Genomic DNA, 23,591 nt, shown 5'->3' with positions numbered 1-23,591 from the left:
AGTGAACCTAATAGATAGTAAAATGCGTTTTTAAGTGTCTCAAAGTTTTTATTTTTTCAGAATTACACCAGTAATCTAATTTAGATCCTGTATTTAGCTAAATGAATGTTCTTAGTTCACGCTACATTCAAATATTCACATCTATAATTGCATTTCATTGTATAAAATTTCGTTTACCACACGATACACAAGACACCGTCATGAAGTAAATCTTTCCATCTATGGTTTACATACAATGTGTACTCATTGTACGAGACTGCATAGATGAAGGAAGGAAACCCGATTTTGTTTTGCACACTTTACACAGATATCATTACTTTTTTTCCTTCCCCTAGTCGCTTAATCTTGCACAAGTTTCATCTTCAATCGGCAATATTGCCAAATTATTACTATAGCTTAAATTTGCTCATAACCAATCATCCGTTGTTTGTGATAATTCGGTTTATAATGTAAAGAGATTGTTTTTAAAGTTTAACGAATGCTTGTGCCACACAGAAAATCCGGTCGCCGGTTTGCGCATTCGTTTGGTCGTTATTCATTGATAAGTGCTAACACGCTTCTACACAGTGGAAAGAATCTTCGCTAAAAGAATTACACCAATATGTCAAATTACGATCAATTTCAGTTTTACATTGTATGCATGCACTTAACCATCCAGTGTAATTTCTTCTGATAGGTGTACTAGAAATGTTGCTTCATTAAAAATAGTAAAGTACGAGGAAGAAGAAACAAACGCAACATTGTACGTGTTGTGTGTAGCTGCACGAAAAGGTTTGCTAATGGCTTTGTGTGATTTTTTAATCATCCGGCTATCCAAAACAGCTCTTCTCTTTGAAAGATATTGTTTTAATTTTGGTTCTTGACTGAATGGGCTAATGTATTGTGTACAGGAAACAACTAATGGTATTTAATTCCCAACGCATAAACCATTCGTTTCAATGGATTGATCCCTACTGTTGCTTGCTCGGGGTTTTCAGGGGCTCTCATAATTTTGAGACACTTTCTTGACTCTTACTTACGGGAAGTGAACTTTATGTCACGGGAATTGGACTCTGTGGCACACTTTTTGGATAGATACATTGTAATTTCCCCTATTGGATTCCACAAACGTCTGTCCAAAAAGGGTGCCGTAGAGGCCAGTTGTTGCCACACGGTCAAGAAAGTGTCCCAACATTACGAGAACCCTTAAAACCCCTTCGCTATATTATATAAGACAAAATGGTCAATACAAATAGTATCTGTATCAAGTATCAACGACTGTTTCGCCAAACGAAAGCAAATGAGTTTTATATTGGTCCAAGGGAGGAGGAGAAATAAGCTGAAATTATAATAAAAATTTTTTTGTGAAAATATCAAGGTAAAACAATAACATTCTGCAATATTAAAACTCTCTCAGGGTATACTTTGCGACAAGACAGTCTTTCAAACCCTTTTCGCCATAATGTAGAGCAGCATCGGGATGGAGCATGTGTGTAGACAAAAGAACTGGTTTTAAAACATGTTTCTTACATACACCCTTGCACGATCGAATCTATTCATTATTTTCTCTTAAATTACATATACTAATCCTAGATATTTCTAAAATTATGCTCATTTAAATTGCAACCAAAGTCTTTACAATCGGAAGTACATTATCGCCTACATTCGCTAGAGCTTGCTTTTTCGCATTACCCTTAAGTTTAGTATATTTGCATTAGTATATCAAAATTGAAGAAATATTTTTAAAAATAATTCATTCTTGTACGTTATCTGCACGAATCCCTGCGTAAACGATACTTCCGTCTACTTAAATATACAGCAATACATACACTTGATTGAATTTAATTTACCTAAGACAACAAAACATACACGTAATAATACAATATAATATTACTAATTGCAATAAAAATAGACGCACTGTACATCAGCTAGGGTTATTATTATACACTTCCCAGGAAGGAATTACTTCCTTTCCTACATCAACCACAGAATCATGAGAAAAAAATTCTAAATGAAGGAGCCTATTTCAATCGCGTGATTTCATTTCAATCGCTTCATTGTACGTGCGTATGTGGTCGTACTTTAGGTGTGTTTGAAATTTGTGTCACTATTGCTATGTCTTGCCAAGGACGAGCTGAAGTAAGGTAAGTCTTGGTTCTTTCTGTACATGATTGGACAATCGAGTATAGCATTTGATTGACCTCTTTGTACCGCTGAAAAATTCATTTTGACATTCGCCACTACGGATTCGTGAAAGTATACCACGAAAACAAATAAACGTAATATAATTTAAAACTAATAAAAAAAACAAGTGTAAAAATAGCTAAAGCAGTAAAACAATCAACAAATCCCGTAAGCCAGTGAAAACGATTCCGAACCGGGTTTAAACTGTCCTTCGGTGCACTTGTTTTGGACTGTTTGCTATCTGGTGAAAATGGTGTATAAAATATTTCACGAGCTAGCGAACTGTCCAACACATCTGCTACCGGAATTACGTATTTTACGTAAGTGGGGAGCGATATTATGACCTAAGTCCGTCATCGGAGCCAAGCAAGCCGATTGTCCGTCGAACAAGCGGCTTTACCCTCTCGGGTTGGCCCGATTAGAACATTAAAGGCTATTGCGTTTCGTCCACTATTAGCATTATCTGGTGCGTTGGTTCCTGCGTGCTCCGGACGCATTCGTTCTGATGCGTGATCCAGTCTTTTCGCTGACAGAACGTCGAGCAGTAGGGTGTCCTTCGACACAACGAGCATTCGGCCAACGCTTCACGATTACAGTTGGCGCACTGCACACATGAGAAAAGGAAAAATTGTGGGGGATTAGTTGGTTTCGGTCGACCAGCAGCCGCTTGGTGGCGAGTTGTACCTTTTTGTTAGCGTGAATCGATCCCGGAGGAATGCAGTTGCTGTTGATGTTCTGCTCCTGTTCGAGTTGCGTCACGGTAAGTATTGCGGCATCCCGTTCCCGTTGCATGCACTCTAGCTGGCGGTTGTGATGCTCCTGCGTTTCCACAATACACTTTCGCATTTCCTGCACCATTTTCGTCAGCTGTGTGCAGAAGGTTTTCATTCTTTCGAAAGGTAAATTAGCTTCCGCTAGTACTGTAAGAATTAAAAAAAAATGGTACGTGTTGTGATTAATAAGAGTGAAGTCAGAAATTATTTGGTGTTTGTGCTGTTTGTTGCAAGCGGAATGTTGTGGAATGGAATGAGCAGAATGACTCAATTAACTCAATGCGCTACGTGCTTCTACATATTTTCAATCGCATTCCATCGTTTATCCAAAAAGTGCCTTCATGTAAATCATTAAAAAATATCCTTCTCGATGACGCTAACTTACATTGAGTCTGCTGGTCCACGAATTCCGTCGTTGTGTCGATGCCCTCGGTTAGCGTCTGCCACGGTTCCTCTTTGGTTGTGATCAATTCGTTTTGCAGCTCCTGCTGCTGTTCCTGCTGTACGACCTTCACGGTCGTGGTGGTCGTTGTGGTGCTCGTGTTGTTGGTAATGATGGGCGTTGCATTTATTGTGGCCGTCGCCTGGTGTAGCTGTTGCCGGGTAGCTGCATGCACTTGTGCCGTCTGTACAGCTACCTGCTGGTGCTGATTGCTTATGGCGGAATTGTTCACCACGCTGGTAGTGGTCGCGGCGCTATTGCTGTTAATGATGGCATTGTTGGTGTGGGTTGTGCTGTTACTGCCCGATGTGCTGGTGGCATTCCCGCCAACCGAGGTGGTCGTACCGCTGGTCACGACGATGCGCTTCTTCTTATCCAGCTGTGGCGACTCGTGCTCACTTTGGTTCCTTCGCCGACGCTTATAAGGTGTAAACAGACGCACCGGTCCAGTTGCGGCTGAAATGGCAGAAGGAGAAACATGTACTTTTAGTCATTTGTTCAAACGAGTATGCTTCAAAAGCATCGCTCCCTATCACTACTTATGCCCCTATCACTGTACGTATACTCACTTTCGCCAGACTCGTCGTCGCAGCACGCCGAACAGGTACAGCTGGTGGCGTGCGGCGTCAGGATACCTTCATCGATAAGCGTCTGCAAACTACGCCCACCGTACCTTATCGATCGTTTCCAGTCTTTGCTCGAGCCGCGGCCGCAAATGTTTTCGAACTCGCTCGGCGTGTACCAGCCGTCCTTATGCTTGATGCATTTCCCCCGGCCGCCAGATCCCAGGCGGCTCTTGTACAGCTCACCGGTGGTGGTTTTGCATCGCACTTGCAGCACCTCCACGTTAGCCAAATGGTTCGCCAGGGCACTGTTGCTCTCGACGCGATACTCCTGCGTGCCGCCTTGCTGCGAGCTTTGCTGGGAGTTGTTCTGCGACTGACCGCCTTCAACCATGCCCGAATCGTCCTGCTGCTGGTTGTCGGAGGAACTCTGCTGCTGAATGACGATATGGGTCGGTTTCAGCTCGTTACCGAGATCGCCGACCACCGTACTGCTCGAGACGAACCCGTTGTTGTCGACGCAAATCATTGGCTTAAAGTGCTGTATCTGCTCAGTGGTGAGCACGTTGAACGTGGCGCCACCGATAAGTGTACCGACTGGCAGGGATACAGGCACCTGCACTACCTGCGTATTGCCCTGTTGCACGTCGGTGGTGGTAACTAAACGTGTGCGCGGAGGCAATGCAACCTAAGGAATAGAGGAAAACATTAGTTGAATGGGGAATTTCAGCAAGGACATGTTTGAGTTTTTATTCACTAGTTCCGGGAATGTGGGATTTATGTTATCAGAGCAAACAATTAACCTGCTTTGTTCTCTTTCCGCGAATTTATAACCAAAGAATATAGTTTTTTTTAAATAGGAACAAGCATAATCTGGCATATTCCATTTCTTACAGGGCGCATCTCTAATAATTGTCCAAAATTCCCAAGAATAACATGTATGGCATCAATCTGCCTCATATTCTACTAGACGATCTGAATAGTGTGCTGCATCAACATACCTACATTAGGATGCATTTTTGCACATGTATCGATAAGAATGCCGTTCATCGCGTATTTCAATGAAGCGCCCAATTTCTATTTCAATCGAACACGTATTCCCTACCCTATGCCGGCAAGCAAGCAAGCAAGCTCGTACTGCGCATGTATAGCACCCTCTGCATTCTCTTCAAACCATTTCTCTTCAAGCGTCACCAGGATTGTCGGACCACAAACCGAGAGGAGATAAATGCTTGGAAGTGAAAGTAAATAGCCTTTCGCCACACGACGAATGCCGCGTGTGACTGTGGGTTGAAGACAACTAAAAACAAATAGACCGATTCGAACGTTCGTACTATCGAGAACAAGTTAAAAATGAAAGCCATGGCACATGGCTGCGGCGGCTGCAACTGGCTGCAACGCTTCTCTTTTCACCGCTCCGCCGCAGGGGCAGCAGCGTCAGTAGCAGCAGCTGCAGCAACGGAGCGTCCTCTCGAAAATAGCTTGTCGAATATAACGGATTCCTCTACGTTGCATGAGCACGCGTCCGATTCGATACCAAGGCAGGCCTTGAATGTGCCCAAAATGTGCTCCACTTTCGTTCACCTTCCTCGGCGGCCGCTTGCAATGGTGTTTGACGATCGGACCGACCTTTAACACTCACATATGTGACCATACGAGTCGAGTGATTCATAACAACGATTGCGAAAGAAAAGATCGTCGCGCCGGTGAGCGTGTGTGTCGCTGTACTTATTTGGTGCGAATGCGCCCGGCTTGCACGCTTTATCGCGCGGGCACAGACGACGAGCTGTGGCGCAAGCCACGTGCACATGTGCGTACCGCGTGCACGGTTTGAAGATGCTCGCCTTGTGGATGATGATGTGCGAGAGCGTTCCGGGTTCGTGGCGGCCAATCTATGGCACGAACCCGGGAGGGCTGTACGTACGTTTGCGTTCTTCGTGCGATCAGCTGGAAACGTATCTGGCTGGCGGAGCCAATCTCGAAAGCCGAGTGAACACATGGACGCGACGCCGAAGCTGTGCCGTGCTTGTGTGTCGCTACACGGTCCCGATCGAACCGGTACGACCGAAGGCCTACAGCAACCAACCATCCCCTCCCTGCCCCACTCCACCATTGGGTCTGTGCTGCTGTTGCTGGGAAAGGCTCCATAATTTGTTTAGTCCCGAAGGCCGGATCCGATTTTTCGGCCAGTCACGGTGGTCGTGGTAAAGAGCCACCCGACCCATCGTCCGACAAGGTGTGTTTTGTTGTCATATCGTCGGTACGGTGAGACGGAACAGAGTACCTCGGGTTGGCGCGTTGCTCGTTTTCCTCTTTTTTGTTCTTCTTTCTTTGGAGAGGGAGAGGTTAAGAAGAACGGCTAGCGCCGTTCAGGGGGTAGGGGATGCAATATCTAGACGCACTGCCACCGAAGGCGATAAAAAAACGTAAACAAACCCTCCGACGGCCGCCCGAAAAGCGGAAAGGAACGAACGTAGGCAGAAAGCGAAATCCGACCGACCCGACCCGACCACATTGCACGACCATTTCCGAACGGCCAAGCCCACCGACATGGATTGTCGGTCAGATCTGGCGGGCAAGGGTATACCGGCAGGGGACGGCACAGCGCGGAGGAAGCAAAATAAACGAAGTCATCCAGAGCACACGGAAAACACTCCACACAGAATGCATTGGAGTGGGTATTTGGCGCGATGATCCAGCGAGAGATCTTCTATCGCCAGAGACCGATCGCGTCAGTCAAAGGACGCGTTCCAGCTTCAGAACCAGTCCGCCAGCGGGGTTGTTCTGGTTTCATCAGGCTGTGTATGCGCCTTTCGTCCATCCGCAGCGGTAAAGCAACGGGAAACGACGAAAGTTTCCATTGGACATCAACTTACTCTCATAACATACGCCTGAACATATGAACATATGAACAGCCAGTTTCTAGCGGTCCATAGGTGGATGATAATGCTTCGTGCGCTCTATTGAAAGCGTGTGTGAGAGTATGTTTGTGTGTACGTGCGTCTGTATTTGTATTGACGTCGGCTGGTGCATGATGATGTTGAGATCGGAACCGATCTCTTCCTAACGTTTGTCCCCTTTTTCTTCCATTGCAGTTCGGACTGTGGATGGGAAAGGAACACCCAGGTAGCCTGGTAGCACAATCGAGTATGTTTGCAGCAAACGTCAATTATTTGAGTGACATTTAAAAATCGGCCCTTTGTTTTACAAGATTGCTATGGCAACTATTATTTCAATATTCGTTGTAAACGCAAATACCCAAACCAAACAACCGCACTCAATCTAATCGCGGTAATTGTGTTTATGTGTGATTGTGGAAAATGGCCTCACGACATAGCGATGGTGGTTTGTGCTTCTGGTGTAATTTAGCTGTTTTTTTTTTTTTGCTCAAAGGCATCATAGCAAACTGTTGTAAAATTGTGCTCTCTTGTGCGCACACGCATATAGTGCACACAAACAGACACACACACAGACACAATCCATGCGCACCTTGGGCTCCGGAGACGCTCTGGGAAAGAGCATTGTTTGCTTTGCCAATATTACAACGAGTTTCAATCGGTCCAGCGCTTTGGTGGTATGGGTTAGCGCATAGAAAAATACTGTTGTTGACACAAAACCATCAAACCATTCTGGTCAATCGCGTAGAGCGCTGTGGCCTGGAGGTGCGAGTTGTAACGCCAAAGGGCCTCGCTTCCATGCATACCCTTTTCATGAATCTTCAGTCTTGTGCAAAGTACTCTCTCACACACACATAGTGTGTGGCTTACGTCACAAGCAGCGGTGCTAGGCGGTCGAAAAATTGAATGCATTTGCGTAGGTGGTGGGCGCATGGTTTCCCTCTTCCGACTGCGAGCAGCAAATCGCGACCAGTCGACGTGCGTAGTGCTGCTGCTGTTGCCGTGTTGCTGCAGCTACTGCCGGCGACCGGCTCCAGTTGGGAAGTGTCGATGCTGTCCCAAAATATGTCGGCCGCGATAGGGAAAAAACGAACGGCAACGCACGAAACGATCGCGGCAAACCGAATCGACCAGTTTCGATGCTGCTGCTGCTGATGTGTCAAGAGAGGGACCTAAAGGGAGAGGATTGCGTGTGCATACGCGACCGGTCTGGTGTGCGTGTGCTTGTGCGGTGCTCGTTCGGGGCCACACAGCCGCACACTCCGATGACACACACACGCGTGGTGTGGTGTGGTTCGTTCGCCTTTCGCGTTTTTGCCCTCTCGCTGCTTGCTGCTGCTGCTATTGCTGTTGGTGAAGCTTTGCAGCTACGGCTGCCGAGATTTGACCGACATATTCGGACGTTCCCTTCCGTTCGGCAACACCGTCCGATCGATCTGGCCCGATCGGGCGGCATGGTCGGTCGGTTTTTTTGTGTTGTTGTTTTTGTCTCTGTTGTCAAGCAACGTTACGCGCGGATCTATTGGCTAGAAGTGGCGGGAGTAGTGCGGACCTTCTGTCCGCTGCTGTTGTTGTTGCGCTGGGCTACGATTGGCACCGATTGGCAAGCGTATCGTTACAAGCCCCTTAATGATAATGGTGTGGGAAGGATGAGGCTCTGTTCTCAGAGGACACTTACTCCCTCCAGCCGCTCCATCATCCTCCTACACAAACGCACTAAACCTAGCACGCGGTAGATAGTCCGCAGTGGCGTCGCATACTTGGACGTGAGACTAAAAGCTTCGCACCAATTTGTGATCACAGTGAACATGCACAAAACATGCAACTGTCAACGAGGTACGTCAAAGCGGCGCGACACCACAAACAGAACAACAAACAAGAGAAATGGCACTTTCCTATTGGTACGTCGATTCTTTTTTCACTACACATACATCTTCCCCATCCTACCTTTCCCCCATGGTGGGTCAGGCAGGAATCGTAGCACGGATGCAACAGCAGCAGTACACAGCCGTGCACACGGGAATAGCATTTGCACTGATTTATACATTACCTCATCACCGTTGTCGAGTTTGACGTGTTCCTCGGCTTCGTCGGAAAGTTCCGGAATCTCCGAATCCATTGAAGTCTAGCGTCTACCCCCGGGTCGCAGGAGGGACGGAGGGCAGAGAGCGAGAGTGGGCGGGGTGGATTACACCAACAAGGACAATCAAAACCTGCGAAGGATGATGATTGTCACCGAATCTGGCTGGCCCGCGCTACCCGTTCGTTCGGTGTTACGACGACCGACCGACGCTGGCTGACAAGCGAAACCGAGAGCCTCAGAGCCTGTCGGCCGAACCGATGATGACGATGCTGCTGTCTAGCGCGCGCGGACGGAGATATTTTCAGCGGAATTTAGTTTCCGTCCTCGGATGTTGATCCTGTGCTATCACGGGGGACAAAGCGCCGACGAAAACGACGGCGATACACGGCCAACGGGATATGACGGTGGAGTTTTCTCCTCTGTGTGCGCCTGCCTGCCAACTGCTGCTGCTGCTGCTGCTACTGCTGCCGCCTGGTGGAGTTCTCGCTAGCTGTGGGGCGCGTGCGTATGTGTATGCGTAGAAACTAAAAGGGACTCCTCCCGTGGGCGAGGAGCAGGAGGTCGGCGACGGAGGGGAGGGGGCACTTTACCGCGCGGAAAGGGCACAGGTGCGGAATAGTGGTGTGAGCCCCGTTGTGTGTTATGTTTTGCTGCGCGCCCTCAGCGGAGCGACAACGTCCGAATCGACCAACCGACGACCGATAATCTCACTTCTACGAATGCCAACGACGACGACCACGACGACGACGATGAGCGAACGCGCGCGCGGGTACTTTGCCACACACCAATTCGGTTCTGCTAGTCTGGCCCGATCTATGCCCTTGCACGGCCGTGTGCGTGTAAGCGCGTGTGTGCGCGCGTGTGTGTGCGTTTCGGGCGGCGCTCTCTCTCCCGATGCTGGCGCGTGGACAATCGTGCGCTACAAAAGCACCAACGGAGTAGACTTTGCCAGCGGACGCTTCACAGCATTCACCGGTGTGCGAGGGCAGGCTGGCTGGCTTCCACAGGCTTCGGGGCACAGGAAAGTGATGGGCCTCTCGTTGGTAGTGTCGCGCGCACGACGCACAAAACGCTCCGTCAGTCACAATGGCACGGAGAGGCAAACGCAAACCTCCCGGACGATTGCTACACATACACGCATACACACGGGTGGCTGAAACACTGCTCGGCGCGCGTTTGACAAACTTTACACTTTCAATCAACAACAATCTGCAGCACAATGCGCACAGAACGAATGGATTTCGACATTGCCGTTCACTACCCACGAAAAAAAAGTCCGTCTAAGCAAAAGCTACACTAGAGCCTGGCTGTTTGTTGCCTGCGACTTTTCACCCTCTACGCACACAACCACTCACACACACACGCGCACACAATCGGACACATCGCACAATGGTCTCGGGCAGTTGAAATCGGTCCGCTGGCAAATCGGATTTAGTTGTTTTGTACGAATTATTCAACTTTTGAAAATAAGTGTGAGAAATCTATATTTTTTTGAGTTTACAATTTAATTTGATTGTTTTTAGTTATTATTTTGTTTTGGTTTTCTTTTTTTTTTAAATTATGCATTAAGTTATAAATTATATTATCTACACCAATACCTAGATTAACAAAAAAAGAATTTTGCTTTATACAGTATGTAGTTTGCTATATCCAATGACAATCTATTATTGACAATAATGGGGTACAAACTTGGTTACTTGCGAGACCATTTTAAAATATTTTGCATATGCAAAAAAAACACTGTGAAAAATAAACTAACATTTTGCAATTTGCAAAGCGAATTATCGTAGTTTATATAAACAATCAGTATTCGTACTAGATATGTCTAAAATATTTTAATTATTTTAGAATGAATAATTAACTAAATATACCTTTTTAAAAAGGGTATCTTTTATTTCAAATCTGCACAAATTACAAAGATGACCGTACCTTCACATTATAAACGTCTCTGAGCAGAACTGTCAAAATCAACTGTCAATATACGACAAGTTCAAATGCACGGAAAATCCACCACAGTGGAACGAAAGAACACAGTGCGTATATCGAATTGCCTACATTTAGGCGATTTAAAAAACGTATCTGTTGATTTATATGATTTGTAATCATACACCTTGAGACTCAGAATGCAGTTTATATGTTTATTTTAATTTTTCGTAAATTCTTACCTTTTTTGGATGCATTTCCTCAAATATATATTATTTAATTTGGGCTACAGTAATAACGAGTAACCTAGAAACATGGGAAACATATCGCATACCTGCAGGCGCATAGCAAGGAGGGCAATTTTCATTCCAGTCCTTTCCGGCGCACCAGTTCCCAAGTGTAGCGTAGAATCCGCTCAGGGATATTAGTGCTTGTTTTCGCATCGAACAACCAAAAATTTTAATTATTTTTATAAAATCATAAGAGTTTATTAGATTTTATTGATAAAATTGTTTACAAAAATAACAATTACACGAGCGTCTGGCACTCGCTTGGGAAATATTGCACTCGGATGCACTTACGTGGGGTCTAAGCAATTGCATGCCAAATACAAAGAAAAGAAGATCAAAAGTACAGAATAACATAAGCCCCCTTTCCCTCTAGCTGGTGTAAATCCTAAGCAAAAACTATTGCCGGCAGCTTCTTGAGCCGCTTCTCCACCCACTGGCGGCAACGTAATGATTGTTTGCTTCTTTACCGGTGCATGATAGAATGTTGAACGATACCGAATGTTTGCTTTGCTACTTCCGCGTCGATCGTCTTCCACCTTACAGATTGGCCGTGCGGCGCAGCTTCAGTCCCTCGGAAAGGTGACGGCCAAAATCGGCATCAACCATGGCGAAATTCTTCACCGCACGTTCCTGCAGGAACGGCGACGCATCCTTCAGGTGTCCGACGATGTTGTTGATCAGGCGCTGGCGGCCAGCGTCATCCAGCACGCGACGGTAGAACACGGTCGCCTGCGAGAAATTGTCCTCATCTCCCGTTTCGTACCGGTTAACGTCGCCGGACAGCTTCAGCGGCGTGTTCTGCAGCTTGTGCGCCCTCGGGCAGGTTTGCGGACCGCTGAACGAGTTCGGGAAGTAGTTCGGCGCGCCGCCCTGATTGTCGGTGCAGTTCATCGGCCCATCGCGCTGGAAGTTGCGGGTCGCCACCCGGTAAGGGCAGTTGACCGGCAGCATCAGATAGTTGGCACCCACGCGGTGACGGTGCGTATCGGCGTAAGCGAACAGACGCGCCTGCAGCATCTTGTCGGGCGACGGTTCGATGCCGGGCACCAGGTGAGATGGGGCAAACGCGGCCTGTTCCACCTCGGCGAAGTAGTTGCTCGGGTTGCGGTCCAGCACCATGCGACCGACCGGAATGAGCGGGAATTCGTTCTGCGGCCAAACCTTGGTCAGATCGAACGGATTGTACGGAACCTTTTCGGCCTGCTCGAACGTCATCACCTGCACCTTCAGCGTCCAGCTGGGGAAGTCCTTCTTGGCGATCGCATTGTACAGGTCGCGAATGCTGTAGTCCGGATCGGTGGCGGTCAGCTCGTTCGCACGGGCCGGATCCAGATTCTTAATGCCCTGATCCGTCTTGAAGTGGAACTTACAGTACACTGGCTTGCCGTCCGCGTTGACCAGCTTGTACGTGTGTGAACCGTACCCGTTCATGAAACGGTAACCGTCCGGAGTGCCCCGGTCGGAGAACAGGAACATCGTCTGGTGCGTCGTCTCCGGTCGCAGCGAAATAAAGTCCCAGAACATGTCCGGATCCTTCAGGTGCGTCGCGGGGTTGCGCTTTTGCGTGTGGATGAAGCTCGGGAACAGCACCGGATCACGGATGAAGAAGATGGGCGTATTGTTGCCGACCATATCCCACACCCCATCGTCCGTGTAGAACTTGACGGCGAAACCGCGCGGATCGCGTACCGTATCGGCCGAGCCGCTCGCCGCCGACGGTAGAGAAGCGTACGGCTAGTGGCGTTTTCTTGCCAACCTTCTCGAACAGCTTGGCGGCACAGTACTGCGTGATGTCGTGGGTAACCTCGAAGTAACCGAACGCACCGGCACCCTTAGCGTGCACAACGCGCTCCGGAATACGCTCACGGTCAAAGTGGGCCAGCTCGTCGATCAGGTGAACGTCCTGCAGCAGCACCGGACCGCGCGGGCCTGCCGTCTCCGAGGCGGTCTTGGTACCGACAGGAGCACCATGGCTCATCGTAGCCGTCACCTTATCCTGTAAAGATATATGAGAACGAAAACACACACACACACATATTATTAATCAGAACGTAACAATCGACCAGTTCTTGGACGTCAAGGTAAAGCGAATGTGCGGCGCACGAATTGCGTGCACGGGTACATTCTATAATCTGACCTAGTTCGATGGCGACGTAAAAAAATCAGGAAGTCAATGTTACTGCCATCTTACTACTTAATGCTTGTTATGCATAGCGAAAACCAAGGCACTTTATGAAGTCTACGATTCTGGGTTCGGTTTTTTTAAAGATTCAATGGTATTCGATGTAAGCCTCATAGCTATTGATCACAATCGACGTTTGCTTATTGTGAATGCAACTCAATCACGTGCTACAAAAGCACATTATAAACTTTTTTTGTCGCTGTGCTCTTTGGATATTAATAAAAATAAACCTTCTCCGCCCTCAAACGACTGAACAACGATCATGAACACATCGCACGGCTTGATCTGCATGCTCCAAATGTCTTGTTTTTCGCTCCATTTTCACATTATAAACTTTTTTTGTCGCTGTGCTCTTTGGATATTAATAAAAATAAACCTTTTCCGCCCTCAAACGACTGAACAACGATCATGAACACATCGCATGGCTTGATCTGCATGCTCCAAATGTCTTGTTTTTCGCTCCATTTTCGCACGCATCCTTCTAATCAACTAATCATGCCCCTTTTTCGCATGAACAATCGGCAATGGGGGTTGAAAGGGAAGAGAACGGTTCAATCAACTCCATGTTTTCTCGAGCGATGCTACGATCATGTACAGTTCATCAGCTTAAATGCACGATTAACCGGAGCGCTAGTAAGTGAAAAGTAAAAACCAGACGTGAAAAAAAGAGAGCCCCGAATGACCCAGATAAATTCCAGGTGTGTTACCGCGACGAAACCGTGGGTTCGTCGGCACGAGGCGACCAGAGTTCGTGTGACTTTCGAATGCGGGGTACACGATGGTCAAGAGTATTAAGAGCACAGCCATTCACTGGATATATTGTTGGGGAAGGCATCATGTGGTTTAGATAAAATGCTAGAAAGGTTACGAATGTTTCGCGCTCAATGTCTACTAGCAATTGGAATAGTTTCAATCAGTTGCAACCAGACCAGTTTGTTACACAAAATCAATCAAAATTCAAATATACAATTGTCTTATTGGAATGATTGGGAAAAGCTTTTAAGCATACATGAAGCATATATAGCATATAGTAACACATTTATTATGAATTGAGGCGTATTTTTCTGTTGAATGAAAACTGTGTGTATTGTTAAATGTACACAACAACATAACTCGTTGTATAGTAGATCTTACTAATAGGACAATGATGCCACTTGAGACTCTTAGCTACCCAGCCAATTAGCACAAACCTTCCGGATGATTGCATTTGCACCAGTGGTAGCATTCTTTGTAACCCTCCAGCGGTGAAATGCATCAGAGGGGAGTAGATAATGCACTAAACGATAGGTATTTAGACTAGAACGGCCAACGGTTTCTAGAGTAAAACATTAAAGTGGATCGTTGCAGGTGGTACTTAAATTCGACCTTGACTGGACACCGGAACAAATAGTGCTACCGTCGTTAATGTGTGTGTTTTTTGCAACATATTACCACACCGCTTTGTGTTTGTGCTATCGTTTGTGCTACATAAAGTGCATCGGCTTGGTTCGTCTGCTCGGCCTTGAAGAAGGAGTGTTTGCAGATTATTTAAGAAGTTAACATAAGCAATTGGGGTGGAGCGATACAATTAGCACCCCGTTTACGTTCGTTCGATTACAGTTTGGCAAAAAAGAGCAGTTTGCAGCAGAACAACCACGCGATCGGGGCGTGCGATTGGCATGATCTGGAACATACCAAGAGGGTCACATCACTCTCAAAGTATATGTCATAAAGTTAAACAATTATTTTATCCAACATTATCGATTTTTTCAATTTCACAAAAGTAAAGGGATTTTTTACGAAGAAGTACTCCAAATATTTGCTTTAGCTGGTGTTGCCAGTGTTATTGGCTCGATTGTAAACGAGTTTTCACATTCCCGGCTGATATCGCATGCTTCGGACCCACCAAATCTTATCGAAGCTTAGTCGATTGGGGTACGTGTAATCGCCGAAAAATATTGCACTATAATGGGGTAGAAAGAAACACTGACGACATTACGGCTTGAAGTTGAATGAAAAAGCTTCACTGCTTCGCAAAGATAGCCCACTGGAGATTACACAAGTAAAGAAAGCTTCTTTTCATATAATAAACAAATCTTACATGTTTACCACTCAGGTTCTGGTGTGTGTGCAGAAGAAAATGAGCAACAATGCCGATTGCGTTTGTGTGCTCGGCGTTGATTACTGACACAAATGCAACCTCATTGAATCGAAAGAGAGAGATAGATTGAGCTTTATCTTATCAAAAGCGACGACCAACGGACACTTCAAAAAGGTCACCAACTGGCTTAAGGCATGCAAACAACGGTTGTTTTGTGCGGTAGAACTGAGGACTGAAGACGAGGTTTAATTTTTACACGAATTATCTTATCGACTGTCAGAATTGTTGGGGCTTAGAAACATACACCAACTCTTTGACATTGTTGCTGAATCACTACGAACTTTAACTCGGGGTTTAATTTTTTTATATCGTCGAATGTCTGAAAGCTATACTAACCAACCATCCAACACTTTTACTAAGAGGACAAGCATCTTTTGGGAACAACCGCTACCACAAGAGCAAAAAGGTAGACGCACTGGAAAAAATAAAACAAAGGTCTAGTACCGGTTTCTTCCATTTTCCGGTGCACCTTAAGACATCGCCGACCCCTAAGGAGCGCCACAACAAAAATCCACACGACATTACGATCAGTAAAAAAATAGGAACAAAAAAAACACGCAAACCGGTCACGCATAATATCTCTATGAGTCCGGGCGACTTGTGGAAGAGAAGGAGTAGCTGTTATTGCAGTTAAAAATGGATAATTTTTCACTTTTTTTTGTTTTGGTTTTGATTACGAACTGCATAGGTGGTTTGCCGGGGTTCAATTATTCAAGTTACTGGAGCTTGCGCTTGTAAACAGTTTCCCCTCTCACTGTCTGGCGAGCGCAGAGGCGCACTTCGAAGGTTTTGCGTATGAGCAATGTAATTAATTTCTGTAAATTTAACCGGCGGGAGTTGTTGGAGAGTTTTTGTTTAGTACATTCCACGTACTGCTATTGTTTTGAGTCGATTAAAATAAAAAATACACTTCAAAACAAAGAAATGTATTTATTAATATGTATTGTATAAGAATGCAACTAAAATGCATAACTATTAATACCTAATCCTAGGTACATTCGAAAGTTCTAATTTCAATGTAGGCTGATATATTTCAATTTACTAAATTATGTTGCACTACATCATCTTAATCCAAAACAGGCTAGTTGTTTTACAAAAAAAAATACACGTAAAACGTCGTACAATCAACTTCTTCTGGACAGTCTTGCATCCCTTGTTTCATAATTGAGCGCAAAACTCGTTTTAACGCATTTATACTTGAAGTTTATCCAGTGGTATTTAGGATGCATAGCAATGCAAGGAGAACGCCTAGGCCTTGTCGCAGTTGCAGTATGCGCGCATGATCTTTTACTCGTTCCCACTAAGTGACACATATTTTGCTCAACAATAACATCGCCCTGTACACACCGGTACAAATTTCATGTGTCTATTAGCTTCTAAATTTGAAAAATATGTTTACTATCGCAACAAATACACCGCAAGTACAAGTATGTTGCGGTTGACACCCGGAGTAACTGCGCAAATGTTAACTACTACTATTATGACCGCGTTTCGGTAGCACAACCACAACCACTGGAACGAATAATAGCCTCGCATGCCGGACGATTGATAATTTTAAACTCATTATCATTGTTGATTCAAAGTCGCGGTCAGTCCGCGAACAAAGTGACGCGTAAGAATAGGACAAAGCAAGAAAACGGCAAAAATGTGCATGAGTCTTGTAAAATTCTAGCTGCCATTTTGAATGGTTTAAAGAAAGCCTCAAGTAAGAAAAAAATTTAAGTTAATTTTTACTTCTTGTTTTCACATTCATTCAAGTAGCGTTAAAGTGGCATAAAAGTAAACAAAAAAAAAACATATAATTGCAGCAAACCAAACACAAACTCATTTCGCTCCTGTGCTGGTACTGATAGTTGAAAGGTGTTTTCTTTTGGCTCGGAAGATTACAAATCAACCAACTGTTGTTGATTGACAATGCAATTGTTAATTTTTGCAATTTAATTCAAACGAAACAGCTACCACCCCACGGAGATGTTGCTCACATAATTAAAGACCGGAGGATCCAGACAAAACATCTTCCTTTGCAAAGTGATAAGTCATCTTAACCTTCAAGATACGTTCAATTTCGGTATTACCAAACAGTAGGAACTCATGCGTATTATACACTTTTTCACATTTGAACTTGTATCAATTCGCTCACAAGATTACTGCATCACCAGCTGTCGGCGAGAGGTTGACCTATTGACCCGGCACCCGGTCGTTGTTTGTCTTCCTGCAGTCAACGCCGAGTAATTAAAACTCCTCTCCCACGAACAGGACACCTTCGCCCTCGCCACTACTAAAACCAGTAGATTAGCTGTTATCAGTTAGGTGGGCAAAGGGGGCAAAATCGTTCGTCTTCTATGTGTCAAGATCCGGAGCATATAAAATCCGTACCTCAAAAGCCCTAAGCAATTGTCCTAAATTTGATAAAGAAAGCAAAAGCTGTTAATTTGATGTAGTACTGCTGACTTGTTGGTTCTAGCTTGGTGGTGTAATATCCACCTTCCACACAGCCGTTACAGGCGGAGTAAGGTAACTGGTCCCTTGGTGTTATGTGACAGGTCGTTACCGACAATCGACGATCTTAAGAGGGGCTGGCTGCTGGATGGGCGAGGGCTGCTGCTCATTAAATGGCGCGTTATCTTGTATCGCCCGGTGCGATAATGGGCCTTGCAGTACACAATCAAAAGTGGACTCGCACACAACAACCCCCCCCCCGGTTATACCTCGGTCACGTACCGATACGAGAAGGACTTTGGTAGCTAAACCATCAAAAGTCTGGATGGGGTGAGGTTGATATGTTACCCGATTAAACGTTTGGCCGTTGGGCGCTAAAAGACTCAAAGTGTCTTGGACATGCTGTGGGCGATGCATCTTCCTGCAATGCTCACGTACAGCGCGATTGCGCTCGATCGCGATAGCCGGTGGAGCGTAATTATACTTCAACCAGATCACCCGATCGCAATGACTTCATGAACAGCATAAAAATAACACTCCCGTTTAATCGCCGTTCAACCATCAGCAGTGCTGTGCATAAATAATTATCTTTCGGTTCGGTCGTTTGCAGGCGGTGCGTGTTTTTATGGCGATATAATAGCTGTCACATCACTCATCGTCATTCGATTGGAGACAAATTCATCATCAGCATCATGGTCACACGAAACGGGTATTGTGAGAAGATGTAGTTCAATGTTTTTACACAAAGAATAAAAGTAACAGGGTTACGAAAGGAATCTCTACAGCCGGCAGGAGAGCTGCAATTTCTCAGTAGGTAGTAGCAAGACACATTTGCAGTTTAGAAAACTGTGACCTGCGTTGCTAATTGATTACAATTGTCTTGCAGCGGCTGGAATGCTGCCGGTGAGAAACAATCTTTCCGGCCAAGGGTGCTTGCCAGCGGACATGTAATGTGGTTGATGTAATGAGTGGTGCTCGCAAGCACGAACGAAGGTTATTATCATCGCCTCGCTGTATCCACTGATCCCCCAGTAGTCGAGAATAAAATGTTCTCTTCGCACCTATTTCCCAATGTGATGCGGTGGTAAACGATAAGCTTCGAATGATTTATTAAAACTGAACAATAATTAATCAGCTGCATAAATGCATCAAACAAATTATTTTTCGCCGCGCACGAAGTGCAGCGGCTGTAGGTGCAGATGGGAAAACCGTCTTTTTTAATTAATTACACAAAAATGACGAGCCACTGGTATCGAACTAATTATACGATCGAATAACTATTTAGAACCTCAACCTTGCAATTTCACAACCCTGTAGTTTATTTGTTCCGCCCCTCTGACTGTGGTTCCGTTTCGATCAATGGCAAGGAACTGCTTTACCCTCTTGAAGGTTAACCAAATAATCGAATCATCTAACTAAATCAGCTTATGATATTTTTTTCCTTTGTACAAACCCAAACGATTAATTGAATATCGCCAGCGATCTGCTCAATCGAAGTGTAACGGGGGTGTTTGAAAATTATTACCGCGCAATTGCAACATACGGCGGCAGCGTTGCATCGTATCGGCTTTTCTATTGATTATGTTTTTGCATGTTGTAAACGATCCTTCGGTAAAGATATCGTCGAACCGGAACTTATTTCTACACTATTCTAGCGTGGTAGTAGGGAGGGAGGGATTAGGGGGAAAAGAGACAGCCCGCCCGCTAAGTGATTCACAGACTTGGGTTTGCTAATTTTGCAAATCATGCTATCGACAGTTCTAGCAGAAGGCCTGTGTGTGCGCTTTGCCGGGTGGGGGGACTTTGGCCGTTAGTACTATAACGTCCATTGCAGCGAGTAGCTTTGTAAATATTTGAAAATGGCGTTATCATGTGCAGATGCAACAACCACTTGTGATGGATCTATTTACATATGTTCTGGTCAAACAAAAAAATCTGCTCTGAATGATGCAACTACAGCAAATGGTTTTGAAAGTCTCGCAAAAATGTAAACCAAACAGTACTTTTTTATATGAAACAACGTTCGAAATCCTGGTAAATATGATTTTACAAACTTAGTTTACTTCCTTTTCTCGAGTTTATTTTCAATGTCGTGGCTACTTCGTGTCAGGTTGAAGCCTTTTCCCTTCTTTTACACCAGCAAAAAATATTTACCAGATGGTCAAGGTAAACGTTCAATGCCATCAGACCACGTAAGATTCATGAATTCACACAACGCGCAAGAGCGATATATTTTTTTTATTTCCCCCGATCGGATCAGTTTTTAATTCCAGCATACTACTACTATCGGCTTCGCTGCGCAGTTTGATTCGTACCACACTTTACTCAAAGTCACTGCGCTCTTGATCGCCCGGTGGTGCTGGTTTGAGGCTCTTTCGTATGGCGATGCTGGCCAAAGGCCGTGCGGTTTTGCATTCTATTACTTTCTGCCATCGAAAATCAGCACCGAATGAATAAAGATCACCCTTACGGTCGAATTTCAGCAACACGCTGTTTTGGAAAAGGCCGCGCATATGGGTAAGTGGAAGCGAAATGAAATACTCAACCAAACCCATCGAACGGGAAATTGGACTTTTGTGGACGATTTACTTGCTGCTAAGCAGCACTATTGGACATGTTCCAAAGTTCGTACGGTCATGGTCCGCGGTACGACGATAGGTTAACCCATACACGGTCGAATTGGTCGACACTGTTTGCGTACCTTCTGGGCATCCTTGTATGCGTTCAGCTGGTTTTCGGCCGGATTGCGCGACATTGCTGATGGGATTTGTTTTCCTTTTCACTGGCACACTGGAGTCAACGCTTTGCTAAAACAGTGATTAAAATATCACTAGAAGGCACAGTACAGCGCACACAAAACACGATTGGACGCTACCAAGACGTTCGTCTGGCGTGAAACAATTTCAAGTAAATAACCGGACTGTTGACTTATTTTTATAGAGGACTGAAAGCTGGAGATGTACAGTTGGTGGAACAATGAAAGCTCCGGAACGATCCGTTCCGACAACGAAGAACCATCCGGTCAGTATTACAGGGTGGTTCAAATAGTATTCTATACAGATTTTATTGATTGATTATTGAAGTTTAATTTAATTTCAATTAATCCATTGACTGGACATATGGTACCTTTCTTCACACGCCAAAACCAAAACTGCCAGAACGCTTACGTAAATAAAATGAAAAAAATAAATTGAATAATTTTTTTTTACCCTGTTTCAGGCACCAAGGGTAGCCAAAACGATTTTGATTGCTTATTTCTCTGATTCTAGGAATCCAATTGACTTGAAATTTGGAATGTGTGTGTAACACAGCCATCGTTCTCTGATTTTTTTTCTTTTATTTTTTTTAGTAAAATAAACTTGTTTTTTAAAATAATGTTTTGCTATACCCATACCGAGCTACTGGCAACCGAGCTACTGGCAACCGAGCTACCCGGGTAGTTAGCGATTTGAGGGCTTATAACGTATGACTACGTTTTTCAATATTAATGCAATATCCTGATGAACATTGAATAAAATAATGTAGTTTCCGTAATTGTGCATTGATTGGTTCAACTTACAATCGTTTTTTTGTTATAGCTTTTCAAAGTTGATCGGATTTTTTTTTTCGGAAGTTGATCGGAAAACGTAAAATACATTTAGCCGGTCTCATGGTACAGTCGTCAACTCGTACGACTTAACAACATGCCCGTCATGGGTTCAAGCCTCAAATAGACCGTGCCGCCATACATAGGACTGACGATCCTGCTATGGTGGGGTAATTAAAAAAGTCATTGAAAGCCAAGCCTATAAGTGGTACAGGCAGTCCTTGACCGACAACGGTTGTTGAGCCAAAAAAAAAAAATACATTTACACATTTACTTTACACAATTTTCACAGCAAAATGCCCCCAACAGTTTGGAGAACTGTATATTACAAGTTTAACATACATTTTTCAGATTTTTTCTATGAGAATTAAAAAATAAAGGAGTTTCGATTTGAATAAAAACCGCTTTCTGGATGACAAAAATCCAAGACGCGACTGATTGAGTCATTCCAAAACATTTGCAGAAGCGAAGCAAAACAAATCCGCCGATCAGCTGTCACATTGACAAATAACAAAGATTATACAATTTCGGCTATTTGCGTTTCGTTGTTTGCAGCAGGTCGCCGGTAGAAGAGTGTAGTTCCATTGCTGAAATTAGTTTATCAGAAAACAACTGAAGCATGCATTCGCTCCGGTTAACGCTGCCACGAATTGTGCGCGCAATACCTAGTTCCTCAGCGTTCCGAGCACCATTAGGCGTAATATTGAGGCAAAACTCGTGCCTGCTGCAACAGCGGCAAGATTCAGCAACATCCATGCGGATGCTATGTTCGAAAACAGCGCCACCCACCAGTGCTCAAGAGTCTGCCAAACACACCAAGGACGACAATCTGGGCGACCGAGTGTACTACGGGAGTCTCACGCCACAAATACGGGCGGTAAGGTGTTCTCGTTGGCCACCAGCATAGGCGGCATCGTTGCGCAACCGATTTTGCTCGAACAAGCCAGCAAGGTAGGCGGTATGCCGATGATAGTGGCCGTTTGCGGGTTTGCCGGATTCTTCACCTTCGTCACACCGATACTGCTGCACTTGGTCACAAAACGATACATTACCGATCTGCACTACGATCCTTCCAAGCAGCAGTATACGGCCACAACGATAACGTTTTTCCTTCAGCGGGAAAAGGTAAGTTATGCTGCAGAGCAAATCATTCCATGTGCTTGTGATACATATTTGTTTGATCGTTTTAGACGGCTTTTAAAATTGAGGATGTTACCGTGCCGGAAGTTGGTGGTTTGTTTACGACATTTTTGGTGAAAAATAAAGCCTTCTTTGTCGATCCGCAGCTGTTTCCCGATCCTACACATTACATCAAAATAATGGGTTACGACAAACCGATCGATTTCAAGTTTGAAGAAGCTCGACAAACGAGTAACAGCGAAGAAAAGGAAAAGCAACATCGATAAGAATAAATATATCGAAACTAGTGATTATTCAATTTTATTGTTTGACATTTCTTATGATGTGCTGTTCGGCTTCAAAATAGTAAGTATAATTATTCATCCGGGCGTAACAGAACTTTCTAGCTTCTCTTTAAATTAAATTAAACAACTGTATTATGTATAGATAATAATCAAAGAGAGCCGGTAGCGATCATGCTGATCGTCTAACAGGGAATAAGCGAACAATGTAGTGGAAGGTAGTCAAAGACGGGCACGTTAAGGGAAATGGTAAAAATCTAGGGATATATAAGTGAAACGACCATGAAAATGTGCATACATTATCTTACACTCATGTTTTATCAGAAAATGAGTTGAAACTTTTAAGTTTCCATTGATTTTTGCTTTTTTTCATGAATGAAAAACATGATTTTTTCATGCAGTTTTTAAATGTTCCGTAAAACCTGATATGGGTAAGATAAACACCCAGTAGCGGATCTAACGGTAGGTGGACTAGACGGTAGCCTGGGGCCCCGCCGACTTAGGACCCCCGGAAGGATGGACGTTGGGGCCCCGAGGCTGGCGAGTAATTTGCACCCCCTCCCTCCCCCCGTCAGCAAAAATTTTAGAGTCTGTGACTGATTATCGTAGGCCCGCCCCGAGAGCATTTCAAGTTTATTGTTCAATCTCCCTACAGCAAGTTCAGTGCCAGAACCACCTCTCCGCCTCAA

At 44.9% G+C, this 23,591-nt stretch overlaps 3 protein-coding genes across 3 annotated transcripts; 1 reads left to right on the top strand and 2 right to left on the bottom strand.

Annotated features, from left to right (window-relative positions):
- Positions 1-830: 830 nt before the first annotated feature.
- On the bottom strand, positions 831-10,285 carry LOC120899856 (deformed epidermal autoregulatory factor 1). The gene is made up of 5 exons (XM_040306141.1): positions 8,889-10,285; positions 3,948-4,629; positions 3,322-3,834; positions 2,848-3,083; positions 831-2,767 (listed from the first exon to the last, which is right to left on the bottom strand). Exons 1-5 carry the CDS (start codon positions 8,955-8,957, stop codon positions 2,597-2,599), a joined length of 1,671 nt encoding a protein of 556 aa, XP_040162075.1. The 5' UTR covers positions 8,958-10,285; the 3' UTR covers positions 831-2,596.
- Positions 10,286-11,307: 1,022 nt separating this feature from the next.
- On the bottom strand, positions 11,308-20,830 carry LOC120899864 (catalase-like). Its single transcript, XM_040306153.1, is given in 3 exon segments — positions 11,308-12,839; positions 12,841-13,130; positions 20,597-20,830. Coding segments are annotated over 3 exon segments (1,512 nt in total). The 5' UTR covers positions 20,651-20,830; the 3' UTR covers positions 11,308-11,671.
- A 1,176-nt stretch (positions 20,831-22,006) lies between these two features.
- Positions 22,007-22,919, top strand: LOC120903613 (transmembrane protein 70 homolog, mitochondrial). Its single transcript, XM_040313145.1, is given in 3 exon segments — positions 22,007-22,356; positions 22,359-22,606; positions 22,672-22,919. Coding segments are annotated over 3 exon segments (720 nt in total). The 5' UTR covers positions 22,007-22,100; the 3' UTR covers positions 22,888-22,919.
- The last annotated feature ends 672 nt before the right edge of the window (positions 22,920-23,591 follow it).

This window comes from Anopheles arabiensis, chromosome 2 (assembly GCF_016920715.1).
Source record: "Anopheles arabiensis isolate DONGOLA chromosome 2, AaraD3, whole genome shotgun sequence".
In the NCBI taxonomy this organism is placed as follows: Eukaryota; Metazoa; Arthropoda; class Insecta; order Diptera; family Culicidae; genus Anopheles; species Anopheles arabiensis.
Note: the sequence above shows the minus strand (reverse complement) of the source record. Positions and strands in the feature narration are given on the sequence as shown.